This window comes from Lipotes vexillifer, unplaced genomic scaffold (genome assembly GCF_000442215.2).
Source record: "Lipotes vexillifer unplaced genomic scaffold, Lipotes_vexillifer_v1.1 scaffold623, whole genome shotgun sequence".
Lineage (NCBI taxonomy): Eukaryota > Metazoa > Chordata > Mammalia > Artiodactyla > Lipotidae > Lipotes > Lipotes vexillifer.
In genome coordinates, this window is record NW_006796847.1 from 38,814 (window position 1) to 62,099 (window position 23,286).

The 23,286-nt window shown below is 40.8% G+C and overlaps 1 protein-coding gene across 1 annotated transcript in view; it reads left to right on the forward strand.

Annotated features, from left to right (window-relative positions):
• The first annotated feature begins 13,568 nt into the window (after positions 1 to 13,568).
• The window catches only part of ANKMY2 (ankyrin repeat and MYND domain containing 2), a 35,430-nt gene continuing 25,712 nt past the window's right edge, over positions 13,569 to 23,286 (forward strand). Inside the window, exons 1-2 of the mRNA XM_007469026.1 lie at positions 13,569 to 13,635; positions 20,492 to 20,556. Of these exons, the coding sequence (XP_007469088.1) occupies positions 13,569 to 13,635; positions 20,492 to 20,556 (132 nt within the window). The remainder of the gene's footprint in view (positions 13,636 to 20,491; positions 20,557 to 23,286) is intronic.

Consider the following 23,286-nt stretch of genomic DNA (forward strand, 5'->3'; position numbering starts at 1 on the left):
ATTCTCTCCATTCTGGAAAGTGTCTGACCTATCACAGAAGGCCGTACCTTCTAGTTGTCCCTACTAGTGGATGCCTGTTCTCAACTAGTAATCAAGAGATTTGGCCTGATACTCTATTCTTGCCTGTTCTGGTCTGGCTCATCTTTGAAGTATGATAATCTGCCTTACGTAAGGCATTTAATATTACTAATATATGCTACACATAAAATAACTATGCTATTCAAACAACCTTGACATTATAAATATGGATACTCTAAAGTGGAGTCTATCTTATTTTATAAAGGGATAGAAAGAAAATATTTTAGGCTCTGTGAGCTACATGGTCTCTGTTCCAACTACTCAGTTCTGCTGTTATAGCCTGAAAGCAGCCATAGGCAATATATAAATAGGTGGTCATGGCTGTATTCCAGTCAAACTTTATTTACAAAACAAACAGTGGGTCAGAATGGGCTCCCAGGTTGCAGTTTGCCAACACCCATCCTGGAGAGGTGTACCCAACAGAACTATCTGTGACCGTGAAAATGTTCTATACCTGCACTGTCTAATATGGTAGCCACATGTGGCTATTGGACCCTTGAAGTGCGGCTAGTGTGACTGAGGAACTAAATGTTTAATTTTATTTAATTTTCATTAATTAAAATTAAAATTGAAATAGCCAACGTGTCTAGTGGCTATCATGTCAGGCAACCCAGTTCTAAAGCATTCCCTACAGCCCAACACACAAACTAGATAAAAAGGTGAAAACACACTCAAAGGATAGGAATTTTTTAATTCATATTTTTCAAATAAAGTAGCTCTGCAGAACATTTTGCCCAAATTTCAAAACTATGTGGCTACAGCAGGAAAGAAAAGAAAAAGTACCAAACTTCAAAGTAAAACTCTCTTTGTACCATCAATATTACTTAAGACAATGGGAAGAGAGAGACTTCCGATTCTAAGATAATAAAAATTATAGGGCAACAATATTATCCCCAAAGTATAAAGTGTGTCATAAAGATGCAATAACACCAGCACACAAAACTCAAAATATAACTGACCCACTTTACTGCAACGTTCTCAGGATGTACTCTGTGTTTAGGAGTAAGTTTTAAGAACTACCTTTTATTCTATATTGCAAATGGGTAAAATAATTTACCATAAAAGAAAACTAAAAATTGCCCATAATTATAAACTATTCTCCTTTCCATTAAAGCTAAAACTGCAAGAACAAACATCATAAAACTCCTGTACAAAAAGTTGTCATATCTAGGGATCGTTTGGGTTGATAACATTGTAACATCCTTCTCTCAAAAGAAAAACAAAATTAAATTGCTCTGTGAAACTTTAAATTATGAACATTCTAAAGCGATAAGCTAAATATTTGCTTATAATTACACTACACAATTTTGTTGTCCAGAATAACATTAGCTTGTTCAATATCCTTACCATGATTTTGTAACAGCCTCTCTGGACTCAAAATCACCCAGCCTCTACAACAAACTTCGCTATAGCTCCTAGAAAATTCTATCTAAGTTTCAGTATTTATAATAATTGAAAAAACATTAAAAATTTAAAATAACAAATAGCCTACCTATAAAAGAAAAATGTTTCTAAATAAATTCAAATATTTCTTTAATACAAAAATATTACTATTATATTCATATCCTCTTCATTCTTATAATTAATGATATAAAGGAACAAAGATATCTTTCTTAAAAAGCACAAAACTTAAACTATAGTTCTCTCCTCAAAATTTTACAACAGTAGTTTGCAGCAAGGGACATTAATGGTAGGAACTTAAATTGTGCTAAGCAACGACCTTTTAAGAAAGAGGGATCAAAGCCCAAAGGAATTGTGTTGTGAAAAAAAGTACACTGAGTTAACTATATTCATTTAAATCTGCCTTAAGAAGACATAAAAGTATCGTGATTAAATTTTCATTATGACATTTCCAAATTGATTTCATTTCTTAAACTTTATCTTATTTTTGAATAATGATTCTTGCTTCCCTGTAAAAAAAATATTCCAGAAATTACATTTTAAGTATTAATGTACAACCTCTTCACTGAAATAAAGACAATTACATAATGTCACTTATTTCATCTCAATGAAGTTATTTTCAAAAACTTTCAAGAAGTATAAATTAACTCCAAAATAGTTAAACTCTGCTTATCAATTCATGCCATCTACTCAAGGGACTCCATAAGCAGTCCCTGGGGCAAGCACATGTCCTTCTCTGGGCCCTTCCACTTTCCCCATCTGGGATCTCTCCCAGACCCTTCCCTTCCCCCAGCAACTGACCAGCCCCACTCAGCTTCCCAGATGGCCTAATCTTGCTGATGTCATTCTTATGTCTCAACACTTTGAAAAACACAAACACACCTTCAACTACACACACTGTACATACTTTGGCTTTTAGAAAACTCATTCCTCAAAGATAACATTTCAGGGTATCTTAATAGCAAAATGTCTTAAAACCTCTGTTCTAGTTAAGACCCTTAGAACTTTTGTCTGCAAGACAACAGGATAGTGATAACAATTGCATACCTACGATATTTCAAGTTGTAAATTCAGAGAATTTAGAGGAAATCGTGGCATGAAACAGAGAAATATCCAATGATTCAATGTCTAGTTGTGGTTTAAATATATTTATTAATTTATCAAGTATTTTAGGGGGGCTTATTGTGTATCAGGCACTGTACTAGAGCACTGGTTTCACTCCAGGGTTAATTTTGTTCCCCAAGGGTCATTTGGCGGTGTCTGGAGACATTTTTGCTTGTCATGCTGGGAGAAGGGGGTGCTACTGGAATCTAGTAGGTTGAGGCCAGGGATGCTGCTCAACAATCTACAATGTCGTAGAAGAGCCCCCTACAACAAAGGGTTATCTCGCCCAATGTTTCAATTGTGCCAAGGTTGGAAAACCCTGCATTAAAGAGGAAACAAAGGTAAGCAAAGCCAGAGATGGGCCTTGCTCTTAAGAATTGAAAATTGTGCACACAGATCTAAACACATCAGAGCAGCAACCAGGCAGATATTTCCTTGAAAGACTTATTTCTGTTTGCCAAACATTAATGTCAACTGTAGACAAAACAAATGCATCACCGAGTAGCTCTGGCAGGGGGTGATAATGGGGAGGGGCTACGTATGTATGGGGGGAGAGGGTATATGGGAAATCTCTGTACCCTTCTCTTAACTTTGATGTGAACCTAAAACTGCTCTAAAAAAAAATTAAGTTAAAAAAAAATCAGCAGGGAGTGGTGTCAAATGCCAGAGAGCAAGTCAGTTGATAAAGGCTAATTCTGTGTCAAACACAAAACTGATGGGAGTGTTTATGACTATCAGTACAAATAGAAGATTAGAAGATACTTATTATGGCGAGGACGACTGAAGTCTGTTCCTCTCTTCTTAGCATTGTAATCAAGGAGGAGAAGATGACAGAATCTTCTGGAAAAAAAAATAACACCCTAGACTGGTTACTAGTGGGAGAATGTTGCTTTGGAGCAATGGCTTTTACAAAACATGGGAATGAAACTCAGGAAGTTCAAACGTGGTGATGGACAGGAGTCCAAATGTCTTCTCACTTGTGAGTTCTCTCAACCAGGCCACTCCAGCCCCCATCCTCCCAGGAGGGGACCTGCCCAAGCCAAGCCTGTCTAGCAGATGAAGCTTTATTTGAAAGGCTGCACACACATAAAAAGTTACCTACCATACACATGCCTATTTCACAATGAGGACAGCGTGAAATGGATAGAAATGCCCAAGCCTAGCCTGGGACTTAATGGGACATAGCACACTGATGATATGAAACTGTATTCCCAGATACAATTTTAAAGGAGTGAATTACAGAAACTCAAATTGAGAGAGAGAGAGAGAGAGAGAGAGAGAAGACCAGTGCCACATTACAAACTTTCAAGTATACTTTTTCAAAAGGCTTAAAATCATTCATTTGCATTCATTTATTAAACATACCTCTATCTGGTACTGGTCAATAGGGATGCAGATGGGACCAATCAGACAAAATACATAGACAAGATGCATGGTGCTCACTTTCTAGCAGGTGAGGTTTGACCCAAGCACTGCACAGAAAAACCTGGCAGTGTGAGTTAAGAAGAAGTAATGGTCTCCAGTATGTTAAAGTACACATGATGAATTTGAGTTGCAGTTGTGTTTAATGCTTTAACAATTAAACGTGTGTTGCATTTTTGTTTTTTTACGTTTTAACTTATAATGGATATCCATGAGGTATGGAACACTTTGAAACCTGAAGAACTAAACCTAGACCCTCATCTCACACTCTGATAAGGTTCTGAGATGTCACGCCACTTGCCTGAGGTCAGGCATTCCATTCTAACCTTGGTGATAAAGCAGAGATCAAAGCAGAAAAATCAGGCCCTCACAAACACAGAACGGTCAGGGCCAGAACCTGTCAACTGTCTACTTGCAGTGCACTTCTCCAAAGAACCAACTGAAGTTGTTGGGTAACCATTTATATGATTCTTGAAGGCAGCTTTTTTATTATTTGCCTCATGAATTTTATGGTTTAGAGTCAGAGAGTGAAAAATAAATATTAATTTTAACGTCTAGTTCAGCACTTGGATAAACTGAATTAGCATATGTTACCTCCCAAATGCCAAATAGTTCTCCGTGGAGTTCTAGTAAGGAGAAAAACATTTGTCTTTAGCAAGAGGATTTAACAGAAATCCTGCCTCTTAAAGACGTGTAAATAGTAAGAAATTTATGGCTCCATGGTTTCTGGAACTACTGGAGCTGGTTCTCAACTTCTTTCCTGCAGAGGCTCAACGCTAATGTAAACACCATCTTCACACTCCTCCACGCCGATGTGGCGTCCTTTCCTCTAGCCAGCAGCTTCCTCTGTACCAGCAATGTGGGCTTCTCCTTCCTGTTTACAATAACCCCATTCTATTACCTTGTATACTGAGAAAAACGTATGTCATGTTCTTTTTTCCTTAGAAATGATCACAAATCCAGGAAGCTGTCGAGGTTGGTTTGAAAAGCATTCAAGTCTTTTGTGTGAATATGCAAAAAAGAAGAGGATACAGTAGGATATTATAAAACTGCACACCCCATGGTGGCTTATGACATAGTCTCCACAGTGCTAAGAGTTAATATTCCTTACTGTTACTCACCTCTGCCTAGCATTTTTCTTGAGATTTATTTAGAAGTCCGCAAAATAACAGTGCATCTAACAATTATTTTTTGAAAGTCCTCTTCTAACATAAAAATAAGTCAAACTACGAAAACAGGAAACACAATTCTACACATCTCACAAATTTGTTATTATTATTTTCCTACTAATATATTATTATATATCTGTATATAAGAGAATGAAAGATAACAAAACAAAAGACACCAAAGGATACACCTGAAATTAAAAAATCAAGAAAGAACAATGAAAGCATTGTCTCTTTGGCATTTGCCAAAAGAATGGTTCATTCAGTGAGTTACCTAAACCTTTTATTTCCAAAGCAGTTTACAAATATGACTTTCAGAATATTTTTTGGCACTTTTCACTCAACACATGCCAAATTTAGAACAGGCCAAATTATTCCAGTTGGCATTTAACTGCCTAAAAGATACTTGCTGAAGAGACCCATGGCCCCAACATAGACATCAGAATGAGTTAAGAAAGAAAAGTATTCTTATGTATACTGCTGATACTGGTATACAGCAGATATTTTTAATTTAGAAATTATTCTAAATTGTCGTGTATTTTTTCCCCTAATAGATACAAAGGAAAAATGCTGTGGAAACTCCTAATGACAACCACAATCCCGTATTAAAATGATTCACATTAACCTGATTATTAAATCCCCAAGTTGCATCTCTCAGGTTTAACTGTTTCAGCCATGTCTTTACTCCATTCATCAATAAAAGTAGAAAACAAAAAATCAGAACAGTCCAACTGGAAAAAAAAATCAAACTGAGAGAATAAAATTCCTTTAAGGCACTATATAGATAAAAACAGTTCCATGCACCATAGTTTACTTGCAAAATAAATTTCACAATTTCCTACTCATTTTATTTTCTAGCTATTTTGGCTATTGATATTCTAGCTATTTTGGATAATTTCAAATTAGTCTGTATTCAAGGGCAAAATATCCGAATAAGTATATGATTTTCTCTTCTATGGTTTCTTTTTATGTCCATTATTAACTTTCCTGCTACCACCAATTCTGAAGATACTGCTTTATAATTTTCAGTTTAGTCTAAAACATGTGATGTCATAAATTACTTGAGAGCAAGAACAAACCTAGTGTGCTTTAAAATATAATCTCCACTTTCATGATTTTAAAAAAGTTGACATACTGAAGAAAACGTGCCTTTGAATGAAAAAATTTCTAGTTCCAATGCGGTTGGCCAGAAAATTACAGCCAAAATTTATTTTATAAATATTTATAACATGTTATAATATTGTATGGAGTTGTTTTATTGGGGGTTGTTCTCCCTGGAATGTTCTCCATTTTCTGGCTCGCCTGCCCAAATTCACCAATCCTTCCAGACTCTGTTCAGAATCTCACCTTCTCTATTCCTCCCACTGAGCTCCACCCGTTCTGGAATCTGCACTTGTGACTGTACTGCTCTGGTTGGGGACTGGAGAAGGCTGTGTGGGGAAGGGGTCATTTGAGCTGAGAAGGATTGGAGTAAAATGTGATATGCAGAAATGGGTGGAGGAGGGCATTCTGGGAGCAGGAAGCCAGTGGGTGAGTAGGGAGTAACCACATTGTTCACATTAGAGCTGAAAAACTGGACGGAGCCGGACAGCCACCTGAACAGGCAAAGGGAAGTTCTCAAAGGGGTCTAACCTGTCGGCTGACAGAGGCAGTGGGGGGGCTTTTGGATGATGACTTTAGTCCCTATTGTTTCAGGGGCTGGAGGGTCTCCTCCTAAAGGATAGAGGCCTCTTGGGAACAAATATCATGTCTTATCATTTGGGATTCGCTGAAAACAACAGATGCATACAAAGAACTTTCTTATTATTATTAAAAAAAAGTTAATCCTGATTAATATTTTTAATAAGTTAATCCTGAGATAGAATTACTAGAATTACATCTTTTATGAAAGTCTCTCTTGAAAAATAAATCTCTTCCAAAATATAGGAAGTTGGGCTTATGGCAAATACTAATGTCTATACAATTTTACTTTAAAATGATTTCTTAACTAGACCTGTAATTGTGTTATTCATCTTCTTCTCAACTGTAAAAACAGGTAGAATTGGCCCTAAAGATAACAATTAAATTTTATATAACATTTTATAGTTCACAGGGGATCCTCAAGGGTCCTCAGAGTCATCCTGTAAGTTTGGTTAGTATCCCTGTTTTATATATGAAGAAAGTGAAAGCAAGAGACATTGCCTTGGAAAAGCCATCTCATCACGGAGTCTTGGTTTTCCCACTCTAATTTTCAGAGCTATGGCTGTGCTTGGCTGCCTCCCAGGGCTCATCCATAATCATTTCCTACCAGGTCAGAAGAGGCTACTTAATGGGACTGCTTTACTCCACAATCAACAAACCAGGAAGAGATTTTACTCAGAGGCTGATGAATGTAGTTTTAAGGGCTGCTTTGTCTGCCGGGTCTTTTTAACACAACCCCGCAATAGATAACCAAATAACAAGAGATAAAAACACCAGTTTTCTAGCTTAAATGTATCTATTGGGAAGGTGAACGCTACCTTTTCCCCTCTGATGCAAAAACAGCTTTCTATTTTTAATTATCGGAACTGTTTTACTATACTCAGAGATAAGAGGCACCAGCCTTGAGTTTTAAATTCCACAGTGACATAGCTAATATAAATATATATGAGTTGAAGTTGGATATACACTAATGTGTGCTTCAGCATTATCTGGCAATGAGACTGGACTGGCTACATTGTCCTTAGACACTGTGAAGGCTTGGCTTTGAAGCTTAATTAAATATTCTTTAAGAATGCTTCAAACCAAATCTGGGAAGAAATGTTATAAATGATACCAAAAACTTCCATGTTGGCTTCTGGAAACATTAACATTTCATAAGTCCAAAACATCATAACAGAAACATAAACATCAAGACACGCAAGTTGTAAAGTTTTAAGAATTCAGAAAACAGTTGTCAAAGCAAGCATTTAGTTAAGCAAATCCTGAGGAAGGACGTGGCAGGCACACCTGAGTGTGCTCCCGATTTTCATGCAGTGAGACACCTCCTCTAAGCATTGCTCGTGACATTACCAAAGTACTTCTTTTTTTGGAAATGCCTTCTGACTTGATTTATGTGACACAGAAGAAAATCAGTATCTCCACTTCATTCATGTCTTGATTTTCTCAGTTAAACGAAATATATTTGCACCCCTTGTTGAGACGTGTCTGCAAATTACTTCGTCAGGGTCTAAAAAAGATGAAGATTAGCTGCCAGTAGGATATTCATAAGCTTGTGACACAGCACTGAGATATGCCACCTACCTCTTCATTTTGTAGAGAAGCTAAAGGGTGATGTGAACAGTTTATGGAAATGCATTGTTCACAAGACAGTCTTTTGCAGATTTAGGTGTAACTGTTTTAACATTAAATGGATAACCGCATAAGCTCAACTTTAAGTATAGAGAAAGAGCATTTGTATCCATATTGCTTTCTCTCTCTCTCTCTCTCTCTCTCTCTCTTTTTTTTTTTTGGTTTAAACTACAACGACAATTGCTTAGGGGCTGTAATACGTCCAGATTTCCTTTTTAAAACTTCCTTATGGAAAATCTCAAACATATCAAAAGCAGAGAGAACAGTCTAATGAAGTCAATGTACTCATTTGCCCACCTTCTACCCTAACAACACGGTGAACTTTGTCTCATTAATATCTTACTCAGTCCCTGTCCCCCACTGTCACAAAATTATATTGAAGCAAGTCTTAGATGTCCTACCATTTTCCCCCCTTAAACAATTCAGTACATATCTCTAAAATATAAGGGACCTTTTAAACATATAACCACAATACTAGTTTCAAAGAAAATAAAAATCCTTAATATCATCAAATATCCACTCAGTCAAGAAATATACCTAAGAAAAGAAAGTTAAATGTCAAGGAAAACATTACCCCAAAAGTTACAACACTCAAAATAAAAATTACCCCTGCAATAAAAAGAAAACGGCATTCTCTTAAAGCACAGAGCTGTACGTCAAGGGCTTCAAAGAGGGAGTCCAGGAATAGTCTGCAAAATTTGTAACATGTGCATATGAACAATTTTTTTTTCTTGGTTGGTAGCATTCATCAGAATGTCAAGCAGCTTGAGACCGAAAACATTTACAGACCTTCTGCCCTTGGTTATGATTGTGTGTGCTTAGGGCCACATCACCTCACATTGCCAGGAAGGATTAGTCAAGTAGGGAAACAAATCCACCTAAAATAACTTGGAGATCAAACTGAATTCAACTCAGCATGTACTGAGCACACACTAGGTGTGAGACATGGGTCACAATCTCGAGAAGCAAAGGTAAACTAATCCTACTTAAGTTACAGTCTAGAACGAGAAGGAGTCAAATAGATTAACAAAAACTGAACTAGGATGTCATGAAAAAGGTGCCTGCTTTAGGTTATTTTCATGGAGATCCAGATGAAGAAGCAAAGATGATGTTAATTTCGGGGTGCAAGCGGGGTGGGGACCAGGGCTCCTAAGAAGATAGGAGAAAATTAGAGGATGTCAGCAACTGTACCAGCAACTCCTGAGGAAAGATTGTTCTTATTGCCCTTGCTGAGGGACAGGAATAAAAATGTTTACTAGGGCCGTATTCCCCTCCTGGATGGGGTGGGAGAGGGGACCATGAAAGTATCTTGAAAGCTGACACTTCATCAGACCTGGGAAGGAGAGAAATACTCGGTAAAGAGGGAAGGGAGGTCACTCCAGGAAGAGAAAACCAGGAACAAAGGGGTGGAAACTACTGGCATGTTAGGGAATCAGCAGTGAGGTGACCTTAGAGCAGAGTATGTGGGAGGGGCTGGCTGACTAGAAATGCCGGCTGGAACCAGAAGTTGGAGCCTCCCAGACCGAACCTGGGCTGGTGGACAGGAACCAGAAGTACGAGACCAGAGCCTCTATTCTGCGGCAGGTGGAGAGCCACTGACATGCTTTAAGTGAATCAGTTCTGTCTTTACAAAGTATATCTGTCTCAACCTTGGGTGCATGATGAGTGCTCAGTGTATATTGGTGGTGGTGCCTTAATGGTGGTGCCTTGAATGAGCTGGATGGAAAGCAGGCTACTTAGGAATCCATTGCAACAGGCCAAGAGACATCCAGGGTGGTAGCAGTAGAAAAAGGGATGATGGGGACACATCATATAAGAATTTCATACATTTCAGAAATCATTATTTTTTAAAAGGAGAAGAAAGAAACAGAGACCAAAGCAACATATAAACTCTATTACACATTGTGGAACAATGTGTTAGTATGCTCTCATTTCTGTAAGAAAAAAAAAGTGGAACTATACATATAAGCTATATAAACACATACAATTTCTCAGAAAGGTATGAGAAAAATAGACACCATGGGTTGTAGGGCATGGAGAAGAAACTGTGCAAAGAGGTCAGAGAGTCTTTTGTACCTTTGTCACGCTAAACCACATGAACGTGTTATCTATTAGCTAAAGAATATATAATTTCCCCCTTATTGCTAGCCACAGAGATAGAGAATAATGAAAAGCGAAAAGGTTTTGGAGACAGATCTAGGTTCCAATTTTGGCTCTGATACTTCCAAACTGTGGGTCTGTGGGCAAATGAACTTCTTTTTGTTTCTGTCCTCTTATTTTCAGAAACAGGGGTAATACTGGCTAATTCCTAGGTCGCTACAACAATGATTAAACAAATCGTATAACAAAGCATCTGGTAGAATATCGGCACAGACTAAGGACCCAATAAGTAGTAGCTATTTTATTACCAACAAGACTCCTTTGATGTGAATACATTCTTAATACAAAAAAAGTTCCTTGATCTAGTCTAAGGTATGCTCATTAGCTAATATTATTCCTACATTAAATATTAACACTGGCCAAAAATGATTAATGGAATCCATCTGATGAACACAATCCATTACATATCTGCTTCTAGAAATTTAAATATGCATTTCTAGGCAGATGTTAGCTTTTTTACTTTAAATGTCATTGACTCTAGCTTTACTGAATTCATGTATTCACAGAGGACTAAATACCAACGAGGCGCCATAAGGCACCAGGAAAATAGATAATAAGTTGCTATCCTCGAGGAACTAACAACTTCAGTGAGACAAACAGGTGTGACCTTCAAGTAACCATGGCCCCACTTTGGCACAAGAGATGGAAATACTGTCAATGAAGCACCCAATTCTGTAACATCCCTTGTAAAATGTTAAGTCACATGGTAAAGAAAGGTTACTCTGCAAGCATTTTCTTAGTTTTCTGGGTTTCTTCTTCATGATACTGTGTTTTCAATCAGTTGTAACTGTGGCAATAGCAGCATTCTAAGTGTTACAAAAGATGGGTCACTCAAAAGCCTTACTACTTGTTTGAACAGTCACATCATTATTAAAGCATTCCCAAACAAAAGTTTCTTTGTTATACATTGCGATGAATAATTTCAAACCATTTTCATGTGATATGTTCTGGCTCAGATCTGCCCCAGCCTGTAAAGATGAAGCCTTAGACAAGAAAACATCTGGGATTTGGGGGAAAAATTTTGTTAAAGGCAGGAAATAATGAACATCTTCCAGGATTTCACAAGTGTTAGTGAATGCTTCCAAGAAAGAAGGCGTAAGGCCAGAGGAAAATACACTTCACTTCATATATGGCACAGCGGGGAGAAAGTGATGGTATGGGGGGGATGCTTAACAAAAAAAAATCTACATAATGATACAAATATTTCTTTTTGAAGCAGATGCGTCTTGGGAGAAACACTAATACTAGACTGTAGAGAAACAACAGTAAACACTAATTTCTACAGAAGCTTTCGCTGATGCTGTAAATATGCTATGGATGTGCACCCGGGAGGAACGACTGACTTCGTATTAGCAAGCAAGTCCTGTCTCTGAGCCACAGGAGGGTACACGCTTGTATTTGGCCCTTAGCTTCCTATAGTGAAAGCCTGAAGCTACATATTACAGTTGAATGAAGGTTGGATTAAGAGGCTAATCTAATGCTATATATAGACAGCAACACAAATTTAATCTCCGCCCCTTCTCCCTCCCCTTCTTATTTCCATAAATCTCATGATCTGAGTTACAAAGAGACTGGGAACTCTCGAAGAGAGAAGAGGCCCTCCTTCCCCCCTCATCCCCGGCTGTCTTTCATAAACGAAGTATTAGTTCAAGTGTAAATTGCTTCCAAACGTCCCTAACGGGCACCATAGAGCGATCAGATCCGGTTTTCTTCTACAGCTCCCACAGACGCCAGAGGAGATGACAAGTGGGGGTGGGTGGGTGGAGGGGTGAGGAGGGCAGGTTGCCAAATGAGAACTACCTTCTCCCGAGACTACTCTCACATGCGTTCATCTCGCTCGTAATGGGAGGCTCTCCTCTCCACCCCGAGTCCAAAGCCTCAACCCTGGCTTCCCCGGGAGTTACATCTGGCAATGCCACGCACGGGACGATGGGCACCCGCCACTTCCCACCTCGTGGCCGGCGCCTGGCCACTCTCGGTCTTCCGGAACTGCCAAATGTGGCAAGTGGCGGGTCTTCACTCCGGGGCACTGATACGTGGTATAAGTGATGGTAATGGGGTGGTGGGGCGGCTTCCCCACCGAGAGGAAGGAAACCGCCCCAGCAGGCACATGGTTCCTCAGGGCCAGCACCGGCAGGGGGGAAGCTGCCAGTGGGGCTCTGGCTCCGGTTGTCGAAAGCTTCCCGGCTCCCCCCCTGCCCTACCTGGGCTGCTTCTCACCTGTCCGAGGAGGTAGCGGCGACGCGCGAGGCTGGGGGCTGCAGCGATTCCGGCAGCGGCGGTGGCAGCGGAGGCAGTGGTGTCGGCAGACAATGGAGGAGTGAAGGACAGACACATTGACACCGACACACGGAGCTCGGCGCAGCCCCGCCTACCACGCCGCCCCGCCTCCCAGCCCGCCCCCGTCCCGGGCCGCTCCACTCCCTGGGAAATGAAGGGGGGTATATAGCGAGAGCAAGGGAGATGCATGCCCCTAGCAGAAACTGCCTAACACAGAAATTCCAGAAAGAGAATTTAAATACTGTGTGTCCCTAAATATGTGCACCGGAAAGGATGACGGTTGGAGACGTGTAACAGGCATTTAATTCCCCCCCTCTGATTTTCTCCATTTGGTTTTTCCTTCCCAGGCTGTTCCAATGGGAGAATCTCGCTGCCGCCTCCGGCAGCTCCTCCTCCCGGCCGGGCCAATGACTCGCGGGGGGCGGAGACTACTGCTGGGCCTGCAGAGACTGCCCGCCCGGCTCGCCCGAGCTCGCCCGCTGCTCGCCAGCCCCCGGGAGGGTGGAGAGAATTCGAACGCTTCCGCAGTTGGCTACTTAATGTCCTAGTCTCAAGTTGCCTAACCTTGCGGCTGGAGTTCCTAATACAGACACGTCGTTTCTTTTTAATACTCCCAAAGAAACAATAGCTGTCAAGCTGGCGGAAGCAATGGTTCACATAAAGAAAGGCGAGCTGACCCAGGAGGAAAAGGATCTGCTGGAAGTCATCGGAAAAGGTGTGGTGCTGGGCTGCGGTGGGGGCGCTGCCTGCCTGGCCCAGGAGGGAAGGGGGGCGTGGCGGAGCCCGGGCGGCGCCCCCGGCCCGGCTGACCCTGGGTTGCGGTTTTGCGAGGCTGACATCCTGCGACCGGGAAACAGCACTCCTACCTTTGGTTTGGGACCGGTTGCGGGGGCGGAGAGGTGGGGAAGGAGAAGCGCCGCTGGGACGGAAGCGGAGGTTGCAGACGTTAGTCTTCTAAATCAGCTTTTGGAAGGGTGCACATTTCCAGGCTCCACTTCGGATGATAATGAGCGACCCGGGGTGGGGCCTCAGACTGTGCATTCTTCAAAACTCCTAAGGTGATTTTAACCATAGTCCGTCTGGGCGATAGTGGCCTGGAAGTTTCAGGTTCTTAGATCAGTGTCTAAGGGCCGTTTCGACTTCCGGAGGCCGAAAGACATGGATCCCTTGGCTGTCCCCGCCCTCGCTTGGGGCGGGTGGAGGGAGCTCCTAAGGAGAAGGGCTCTTTACAAAGGCACAAAACAAGGTCTGTAATTTCCCGCATGGAGGCTTCTGAGTCCAGGGCCTCCCTGGATTCCTTCCAGAAACCCCCGGCCGCCGCAGGAACTCGCAGAACAGCGAGGAGGCTGGGGAGGCGTCCACACCGCTCTGAGCACTTCGCAGGGCTGCGACCTTCTAATCGCGCTCTTCCGCGCTTTCCCTTCCATTCTCCCAACGCGCGTCCCACTTCCGCCGCTCCGCGTCCTAGGGAGGGAGACGCAGGCCCCGGGGACGAGCCAGAAGCCATGTTTTCCGCTCCGTCCCCGAGTGGACGTCCCAGAAGAGTTCCCGAAGTCCCGTTACCTGACAGGTGATAACAGCGTGACCGCGTGGCTTCTGCACTGTCACGGCGCGGCGATACGGATGTGTGGGAACTGCGGGCATCGTTCATGTGGCTGTTTTAAGCTCCCTCGAACGGCAGAGGAGCCAGTCATTGCAACATAAGCTTCCCAATTTCCAGTCTTTCTTTTTTTCTAAGTAGCCTGGCTCCCATCTGGACCTACAGAGAGAAAGGCACATGTATTCTTTATACTGACAAGAAAAGTCTAAAAGTAAAGGAGAGAAATATCGGATTGGAACTCAACAGGTGCTCATGAGCTGAGCCCACCACATCTGATCTCGACAGGCTGAACTCAGTCACAGCTGTAGTTTGCTATGATGTGTTCTTTGCCTAGAATTGTGGGACTTGGAGTTGTTGCAGATTGTTTGTTCAGCTCGGTTCTCGCTGACCTGTTTGGCACTGCAGTCTCCCTTTTCTGCCTGTCTCTGGTTCATGTCTCCGTGCCTTTGGTGGCCCTGGGATTCAGCTCAGCAACCATGTGAGTCTCAGCTCTGTGCCAGGTACAGTGCTGGGCAAAAAAAGGAGACAACGCATCAACTTATAATCCACCAGGGATGCAAATTCTGTTTTTAAGCAGTCCAGAGCTATCACCCTCTCTCAAAAGTGTAAACAAGTGAGCAGTTTTATAAAGGGGGTCTCTGAAAGCTGCAGGTGGTGTGTGTGGAGACGTAGGGAGGGAATCCTTGGATACATTTTTAGGTGTCCACTAGTTTTTATTTTTAAAGATTAAATAAAAGAATTAATGTGAATTTTGCCTGGTTAGCACTGTGATTTTTTTTCTGGGCCTACATCGTGCAACAAATTACACAGACACTGTTTCACCTATTTAATTGGTCCAAGCTGATGAGAAAAGAAGTGAGATAGACATAGTATGTGATACATTCTTGTCAAGTGAAGGTCTGTGAGACATTACCATACTCAAAAAAAAGTAATGGGAGATAAGAGAAAGTAACAACCGTAGCCAACCTTTACTGATTGTTATTTGGGGCCTGGCATAATTCTTAGCACTTTACATATATCCATGCGTTTAATCTTGATAAGCTAGGAATTATTTTTAAGCTACAACATTATGAGGGACAGCATAGGATGGTAGTTAACCTTTCAAGTCTGGTTTGGAATCCTACCTCATTCATTTGCTGGTGACTTGGCCTTGGGCAAATTACTGTTTCTGAGCCTTAGGTTCTCCATGTGAAAAATGGTACCCACCTCACAACATTGCTATAAGGATAAAATGAGTTAGTATGAGTAATGTGTTTAAAATACTGTATTGGCTATTATTATGGTAAATATGGCAGTCTCTACTTGATAGACAAGAAACTGAAAAGTTCAAATAGCTTGCCCAATATAATACAGGTAATAAGTGGCAGAGCAGAGATATCATATGGCCCACAGCCCTAGAAATATGCTGGACTTGAAAACAAACTAAACAAAATGAAAAAATGAAACCAGCACCAGAGTCCATACCATATCTTATTCACTTTGAGAGGCAATTTAATTGCAGCAAAATATTTTCATCTGTCAAGTTAAATTAATTTTAATTGTAAACGTTATTGATTTTGTAGTTTTGTGTGTATTTAAAATTTGTAAAATAATTTTTGGCTTACAGTTGAACGAAGCTGATAAACAAAGTTTATATTCTTACTCATAAGAAGCAATTTTCTTTAAAGGAGGTGAGTAGAGTTCTGATATTTTTCCCTCAGTACATTTCTCAACTTTGAGAACCACTGGCTTAGTCAGTAGTAGTACGTGGAACTAACAATAAGTTTCCAGCCACGTGTGACCTGTCATCTTGGCCAATCTGAAATAAATTCAACAAAGTTTCGAGTTCTCCCTCCGGCTAACCACTGCCCTCCAGAAGTTAAGCTGACTGTAAGTGGGACTTACAGTCCAGAGAATACCGCACATTGCTACTGGACACTTTTAGACAATTTCTTCTTCTGAGTAAATGCACATTCTAGGTATTCTACAGGTTGTTTATTTGTTAGAATGCCAAAAAGAAGTTCCAGATGAAACTGAGAAGCTGTTTCTCACATATCCATTTAAATCATAGTCACTGACAGCATCCATTTCACATTTCAGAAGAGAAATGAAATCACTTAAGCACAGTTAACTGGGTTATATTATTTGTAGATTGACCCATTCTTCTAAGCTCTGATATCTTTTTCATTAAACACTGAGGAAGCACTATTTCAAAATAAATTAAACTTTAAGAATATAAACCAGAAAGTCTTTCATTACTTATCTTGTTTAGTACTTGAAATCCCTGGGATCACTGTTGCCAATTTCACAAGAAAGTAACAATTTTTTTTATTATTATTATTGTTTGTGTTAAAGATGTGAAGCGGACTCGGACAATAAGGTTTATTCTATCAATTTTATTGGAGTATAACTAAAGTATGATAAATGGTACATATTTCAAGTGTACACTTTTTTAAAAGTCAGTTTTGACATAAGTATACATCCACGAAACCACTGCAATCTAGACAGTGAACAGTTCTATCACCCCCAAAATGTTCTACATACCCATTTGTAATCTGTCACTCCCTCCACCCGTCTCCAGGCAACCAGTGATAGATGTCACTATTGATTAGATTTCTCTATTCTAGAATTTTATGTAAGTGGAATTATACAGTAAGTATAATAAATATTCCTTTTTTTTTTTTGCATGACATTTCACTCAGCATCATGATATTGAGGTTCATCCATACTGTATCAATAATTTGTTTCTTATTTTTTTCTTTTATTTCCTATGTATGGATATACTACTATTTGCTTATCTGGTGACACTAATGGACATTTCAGTTGTTTACAATTTGGGACTGTTAAAAGATCCTGCTCTAAGTTCCTGTGTAGTTAATAATGTTATTTCTAGTACCTCTGGTACATAGAAAGATTCAGGTCTACTAATAATTATAGCATAGAGTTCAAAAACAAATTTAAATTCAAATACGTAGTTACCATTAACTATATGACTGGGCAGGTTTTGCAACCTCTGGGCTTCATTGTCCTCCTTTACAAAACAACAGCTCTTTTAGTTACTCTGATTTTTATGTAATAATTCATAATCCTAACTTGAGGACATTTTGTTACAAAGTCTAAAAATAGATACACAAAGGAGAATTTAGAAACTTTACACTTAAACAGATTCACTATTTCAAAATATATGTTGTAATTAGAAGTCTCTATTTTAAAATATATTTATAACTATGTATCTATGATTAAGTCTGTACCCATATATTATTTTTAAATTCAGACACTTTAATTATTTATACATGATTTTACTTATACATAAATGTAACAGCAACTAACAAGCCAAATAGTTTTTTAAATACTTAACTTAGATATAGATTCCTCAAAACATTCCTGTTGAGGGATCCCACTAAATGACTGAAACTCATAAATATTCAGATCTCATGACTATCTGATGGATTGCTGGAAACAGAAAATGTCATGTTAGTTTGTTTCTCCCTTTTTGTTTGTTTTGGCTACTTCTCTCAGTAGAGACCAGTGGTCCCAAACTAGATATTAGAAATGTCACAATGAATTATATTATGCTGCTGTAAATATAAATAACAAGAGCATCTAATATGCACTGAGGTTGTACCCTGTGCCCCACACCAAGACAAGCCCTTAGTCCTAAGAACACTGTGGGATGGATGTTATTATTTCTGCTTCCTATATAAGAAAACTGAGGGTTTTATAGGACTTGTTCAGTTTTATAGTGGTCCTGAAAGGGCTCTAGTGTGGTATAAGAGAGGGCAGTAACAGTGAGAATATCACTCTTATCATCATCTCTTCTCTGCTAAAATGCTGGTCCGTCCAGATAAGTTATCTATCCCACCCTAATGGAGCAGGTTGGGTTGTGTTTTCTTCTGTGGAGCATCTTGGAGAAATTCTCACAAGGGAAACAATTATTAAATATTATTTTCGTCAGTTATGTCTATTCTTTTTTGTCTCCAATGAGGATAAATGTTGACTCATTTCCCATCCCCCTTATAGTACCACATCCCCTCATCTTAAGAGTTCGTTAAATCAGATTTAACATATTTCTTTCCCAAGTAAAGCAAATAATCTTTTAATTGCAAAATATTGTTTGAGAGTATACTGTGCACAGTAAGGAATGAAAAAAAATTAAAATCCTTCTGTGTAAACTATGTGTTTCCCATTTCCATGCTATTCTAGACCGTCTACAGTTTCCTAATGTCATTAAATTAGGAACTCCAAGTTAGAAATCATCAAAAGTTTTTCCTCTTGGGGGTATTTTGCTCATCTATTTTCCAAAATATGTTTTCATTCTCTAGAAGCCCAAACAGTTTCAGAGAAATTTTCCCATCCTGTCCCTGCATTTCAAAAGACTAACTGGTATTCCATGGTATGTGAGTGAACAACTCACTTTTTTTTTTAATTGCCCTGCGATTGGACAGATTTACCATACATTGTTAGCCACTGGGCTAAACATTTTATAGAATTATTGGCCTGTTGTCTAATATGAGCCAAATGTTTATGATTGCAATTCCCATCCTTTCCCTAACATATAGCAGGCTTTGGCATGATCACAATCCCTATAGTATTCTCCCTTTATTGCATAAACATCTCTCAGTCAGATGGAAAATAACTTCAGTTATTCCTCAGTGGATAATGGGGTTCAGCTGAAGCATCTTCCTCAAGTGAAACTGGTGTGCAGGAGTTTGTTCTAATTCCTTTCCAAAGATGTTTGAGAGTCTCTGGTGAGAAACCACAGGTCTGGATAAGCTGCCCTGCACCACTTGCTTGCATGCTTGAAGGCTTTCCCCTCTCCCTCTGTAGCCATTCAGCCAGTGATACCAACTGCCCTCAGGTGGAGTGTGGGATCAGACCAATGAACTATTGGCAAAATAGCTGCTGTCATAATTCGGGGCCTTGTAGATCACTCACTTGATATTTCCCCAGCTGAGCTATTTCGCTATCAATCTAGGAGACATTTCTGTATCTCCCCTCTGTTGGTGAGGGGCACTCAGACCATGTGCCTAAGAAGAAGGTTGGGTAGAAAGAAGCAGGCTAAGCTTCATTCTGCATTCCACCTTTAGCTCTGGAAGAATTGCAAAGTTTAACACATTCTTGAACTATAATTCTAAATTTAAAGATAAGAAATAACTCCTAGTTGAGGATGCTTCTATTCTTTTATGTCCTTTTAGAGGAGAGGCTTATCTCATCCTTTCTCCCTGAGAACATGCAATTTCATTATCCTGTTCCCTGTCACACCAGAAATTTTTTGGCAGAACATGTGATTGGCTCCTATTAAGGATGATAATAGCAACATTCTCTCCTGCAACTATGCCTTAGTATGCCTTACAGAAGGCTGGAAAACCTGATAGTCGTGGCCCAGTTACAGCTTATTTACAAATTTACAGAGACTGACCTTCAGGTTTACATCAGATGGCTTTCAGTATGAGAGTTTGAATACTGACCATATGGCACTTTTATATAGTACCAGGCATAAAAGATACATTTACCTCAGCATTTCCAAACCAAGAATTCTATTAGGAGCATGCCATCAATTCACAGGACATAGTGGTGACAAGGTATATAAATACTGACTGTATTTTGAACTGTTATTACATTGACTGCAATTTAAGCTTTAGATGGTGGGTTGGATTAGATACCCTTTAAGATTTGTTTCAGTATTAAAAGTCTTATGCTTTGTGGTTATTGTATTACTGCCAAAAGGAAAATGTGGCCAATTTAATATACTCTAAGGCCAGTGGAAGTAAAAGCAAGATGGAGCTATTTTAGTCTATATGAATCTGTTCTCTGGGATAATTACTTTGTGGAATAAACAGTATGCGATTGATGCTTTATTTCTTAGCAACCTGACCTGACTCATCTTAGTTTTACAGATAACCCTTTAAAGTCTGTTTCCTTGACGTTACATTTTTTTTCTGTTCTAGATATAATTAACCTTTACACTTTCTTTCTTTCTTTTTTTTTTAAGGTACTGTCCAAGAAGCTGGAACCTTGTTAGCCAGCAAGAATGTTCATGTCAACTGCTTGGATGAGGTAAAATTTAAAACATTTAATAAAGTTTTACTTCCTATGAGAATGGATAATATATAAAATCTAATAATAAGAGTTGTTTTCTAGCATTTGTGCTCAAGTTATACTAAGCTCTAAAGCAAATGTCAGCAGACAGGTTGCAAAAGACAAATAAGGATGTAAAAACGTTTAATTTTACTGGTAATCAAATAAGTGACCATTAAACAAATTCCATATCATTTCTTATGAAGTGTGGGAAACATTGGACTTTTATATGCTACTGGATTAGGTATAAATTGGCATCATATTCTGGAGAAAATTTTAGAATATTTCTCACTTTTAAACGTACATACCTTTGATCCAGCAATTCTACTTCTCGGGAGGGTTAACTGACCTAAACTCAACTTTCTAGAACTATTGCAATCCAGAATAACTTTCTGAGATGGTAGTTTCTCTTCAGAGCTGTCCAGTATGGAAGCCATTAGCCATATGTGGCTAGTAGATATTATACAGGACAGTTCTAGTACTAGAACATTAACTGAATTTCAGTTTCTCATGCAGCAAAGGAGGTGTTTTGTTAACCCTTTACCCGCACATGGGTAGTAAAGTTAATATCAGACAAAATAAAGTTTAAAGGGCTTCTCCTGGTGGCGCAGTGGTTGAGAGTCCTCCTGCCGATGCAGGGGACGCGGGTTCATGCCCCGGTCCGGGAAGATCCCACTTGCCGCGGAGCAGCGGGGCCCGTGAGCCATGGCTGCTGAGCCTGCGCGTCCGGAGCCTGTGCTCCGCAACGGCAGAGGCCACAGCAGTGAGAGGCCCGCGTACTGCAAATAAATAAAAAAATAAAATAAAGATTAAAGCAAAAAAGCAAAAAAAAAAAAAAATTGGTTTATGGGCTTCCCTGGTGGCGCAGTGGTTGAGAGTCCGCCTGCCGATGCAGGGGACGCGGGTTCATGCCCCGGTCCGGGAAGATCCCACTTGCCGCGGAGCAGCGGGGCCCGTGAGCCATGGCTGCTGAGCCTGCGCGTCCGGAGCCTGTGCTCCGCAACGGCAGAGGCCACAGCAGTGAGAGGCCCGCGTACTGCAAATAAATAAAAAAATAAAATAAAGATTAAAGCAAAAAAGCAAAAAAAAAAAAAAATTGGTTTATGGGCTTCCCTGGTGGCGCAGTGGTTGAGAGTCCGCCTGCCGATGCAGGGGACGCGGGTTCATGCCCCGGTCCGGGAAGATCCCACTTGCCGCGGAGCAGCGGGGCCCGTGAGCCATGGCTGCTGAGCCTGCGCGTCCGGAGCCTGTGCTCCGCAACGGCAGAGGCCACAGCAGTGAGAGGCCCGCGTACTGCAAATAAATAAAAAAATAAAATAAAGATTAAAGCAAAAAAGCAAAAAAAAAAAAAAATTGGTTTATGGGCTTCCCTGGTGGCGCAGTGGTTGAGAGTCCGCCTGCCGATGCAGGGGACGCGGGTTCATGCCCCGGTCCGGGAAGATCCCACTTGCCGCGGAGCAGCGGGGCCCGTGAGCCATGGCTGCTGAGCCTGCGCGTCCGGAGCCTGTGCTCCGCAACGGCAGAGGCCACAGCAGTGAGAGGCCCGCGTACTGCAAATAAATAAAAAAATAAAATAAAGATTAAAGCAAAAAAGCAAAAAAAAAAAAAAATTGGTTTATGGGCTTCCCTGGTGGCGCAGTGGTTGAGAGTCCGCCTGCCGATGCAGGGGACGCGGGTTCATGCCCCGGTCCGGGAAGATCCCACTTGCCGCGGAGCAGCGGGGCCCGTGAGCCATGGCTGCTGAGCCTGCGCGTCCGGAGCCTGTGCTCCGCAACGGCAGAGGCCACAGCAGTGAGAGGCCCGCGTACTGCAAATAAATAAAAAAATAAAATAAAGATTAAAGCAAAAAAGCAAAAAAAAAAAAAAATTGGTTTATGGGCTTCCCTGGTGGCGCAGTGGTTGAGAGTCCGCCTGCCGATGCAGGGGACGCGGGTTCATGCCCCGGTCCGGGAAGATCCCACTTGCCGCGGAGCAGCGGGGCCCGTGAGCCATGGCTGCTGAGCCTGCGCGTCCGGAGCCTGTGCTCCGCAACGGCAGAGGCCACAGCAGTGAGAGGCCCGCGTACTGCAAATAAATAAAAAAATAAAATAAAGATTAAAGCAAAAAAGCAAAAAAAAAAAAAAATTGGTTTATGGGCTTCCCTGGTGGCGCAGTGGTTGAGAGTCCGCCTGCCGATGCAGGGGACGCGGGTTCATGCCCCGGTCCGGGAAGATCCCACTTGCCGCGGAGCAGCGGGGCCCGTGAGCCATGGCCGCTGAGCCTGCGCATCCGGAGCCTGTGCTCCACACGGGAGAGGCCACAACAGTGAGAGGCCCGCGTACTGCAAATAAATAAATAAATAAAATAAAGTTTAAAGCAAAAAAGCAAAAAAAAAAAGATGAAGACTCTTTCTTATATAAAGTTGATAAACCACCAGGAATATACCAGCCGTAAGCCTTAACTAATAATCTTATAAGCTTTGAGGTTTATAAAGAAAAAAGTAGAATTCAAAGGAGAAATTTGTAAGACCACAATAGCATCTTTTAGAAAATGATAAGTAGAAAAAGGTATTCAAGGGATGGAAAATTTGGATAACCTAACAGTCTATGCACTTTATATAAGACAGAAATAGTACATCTCCATTTACATTTAACACTGTTAAAAATTGGTTTATGGGCTTCCCTGGTGGCGCAGTGGTTGAGAGTCCGCCTGCCGATGCAGGGGACACGG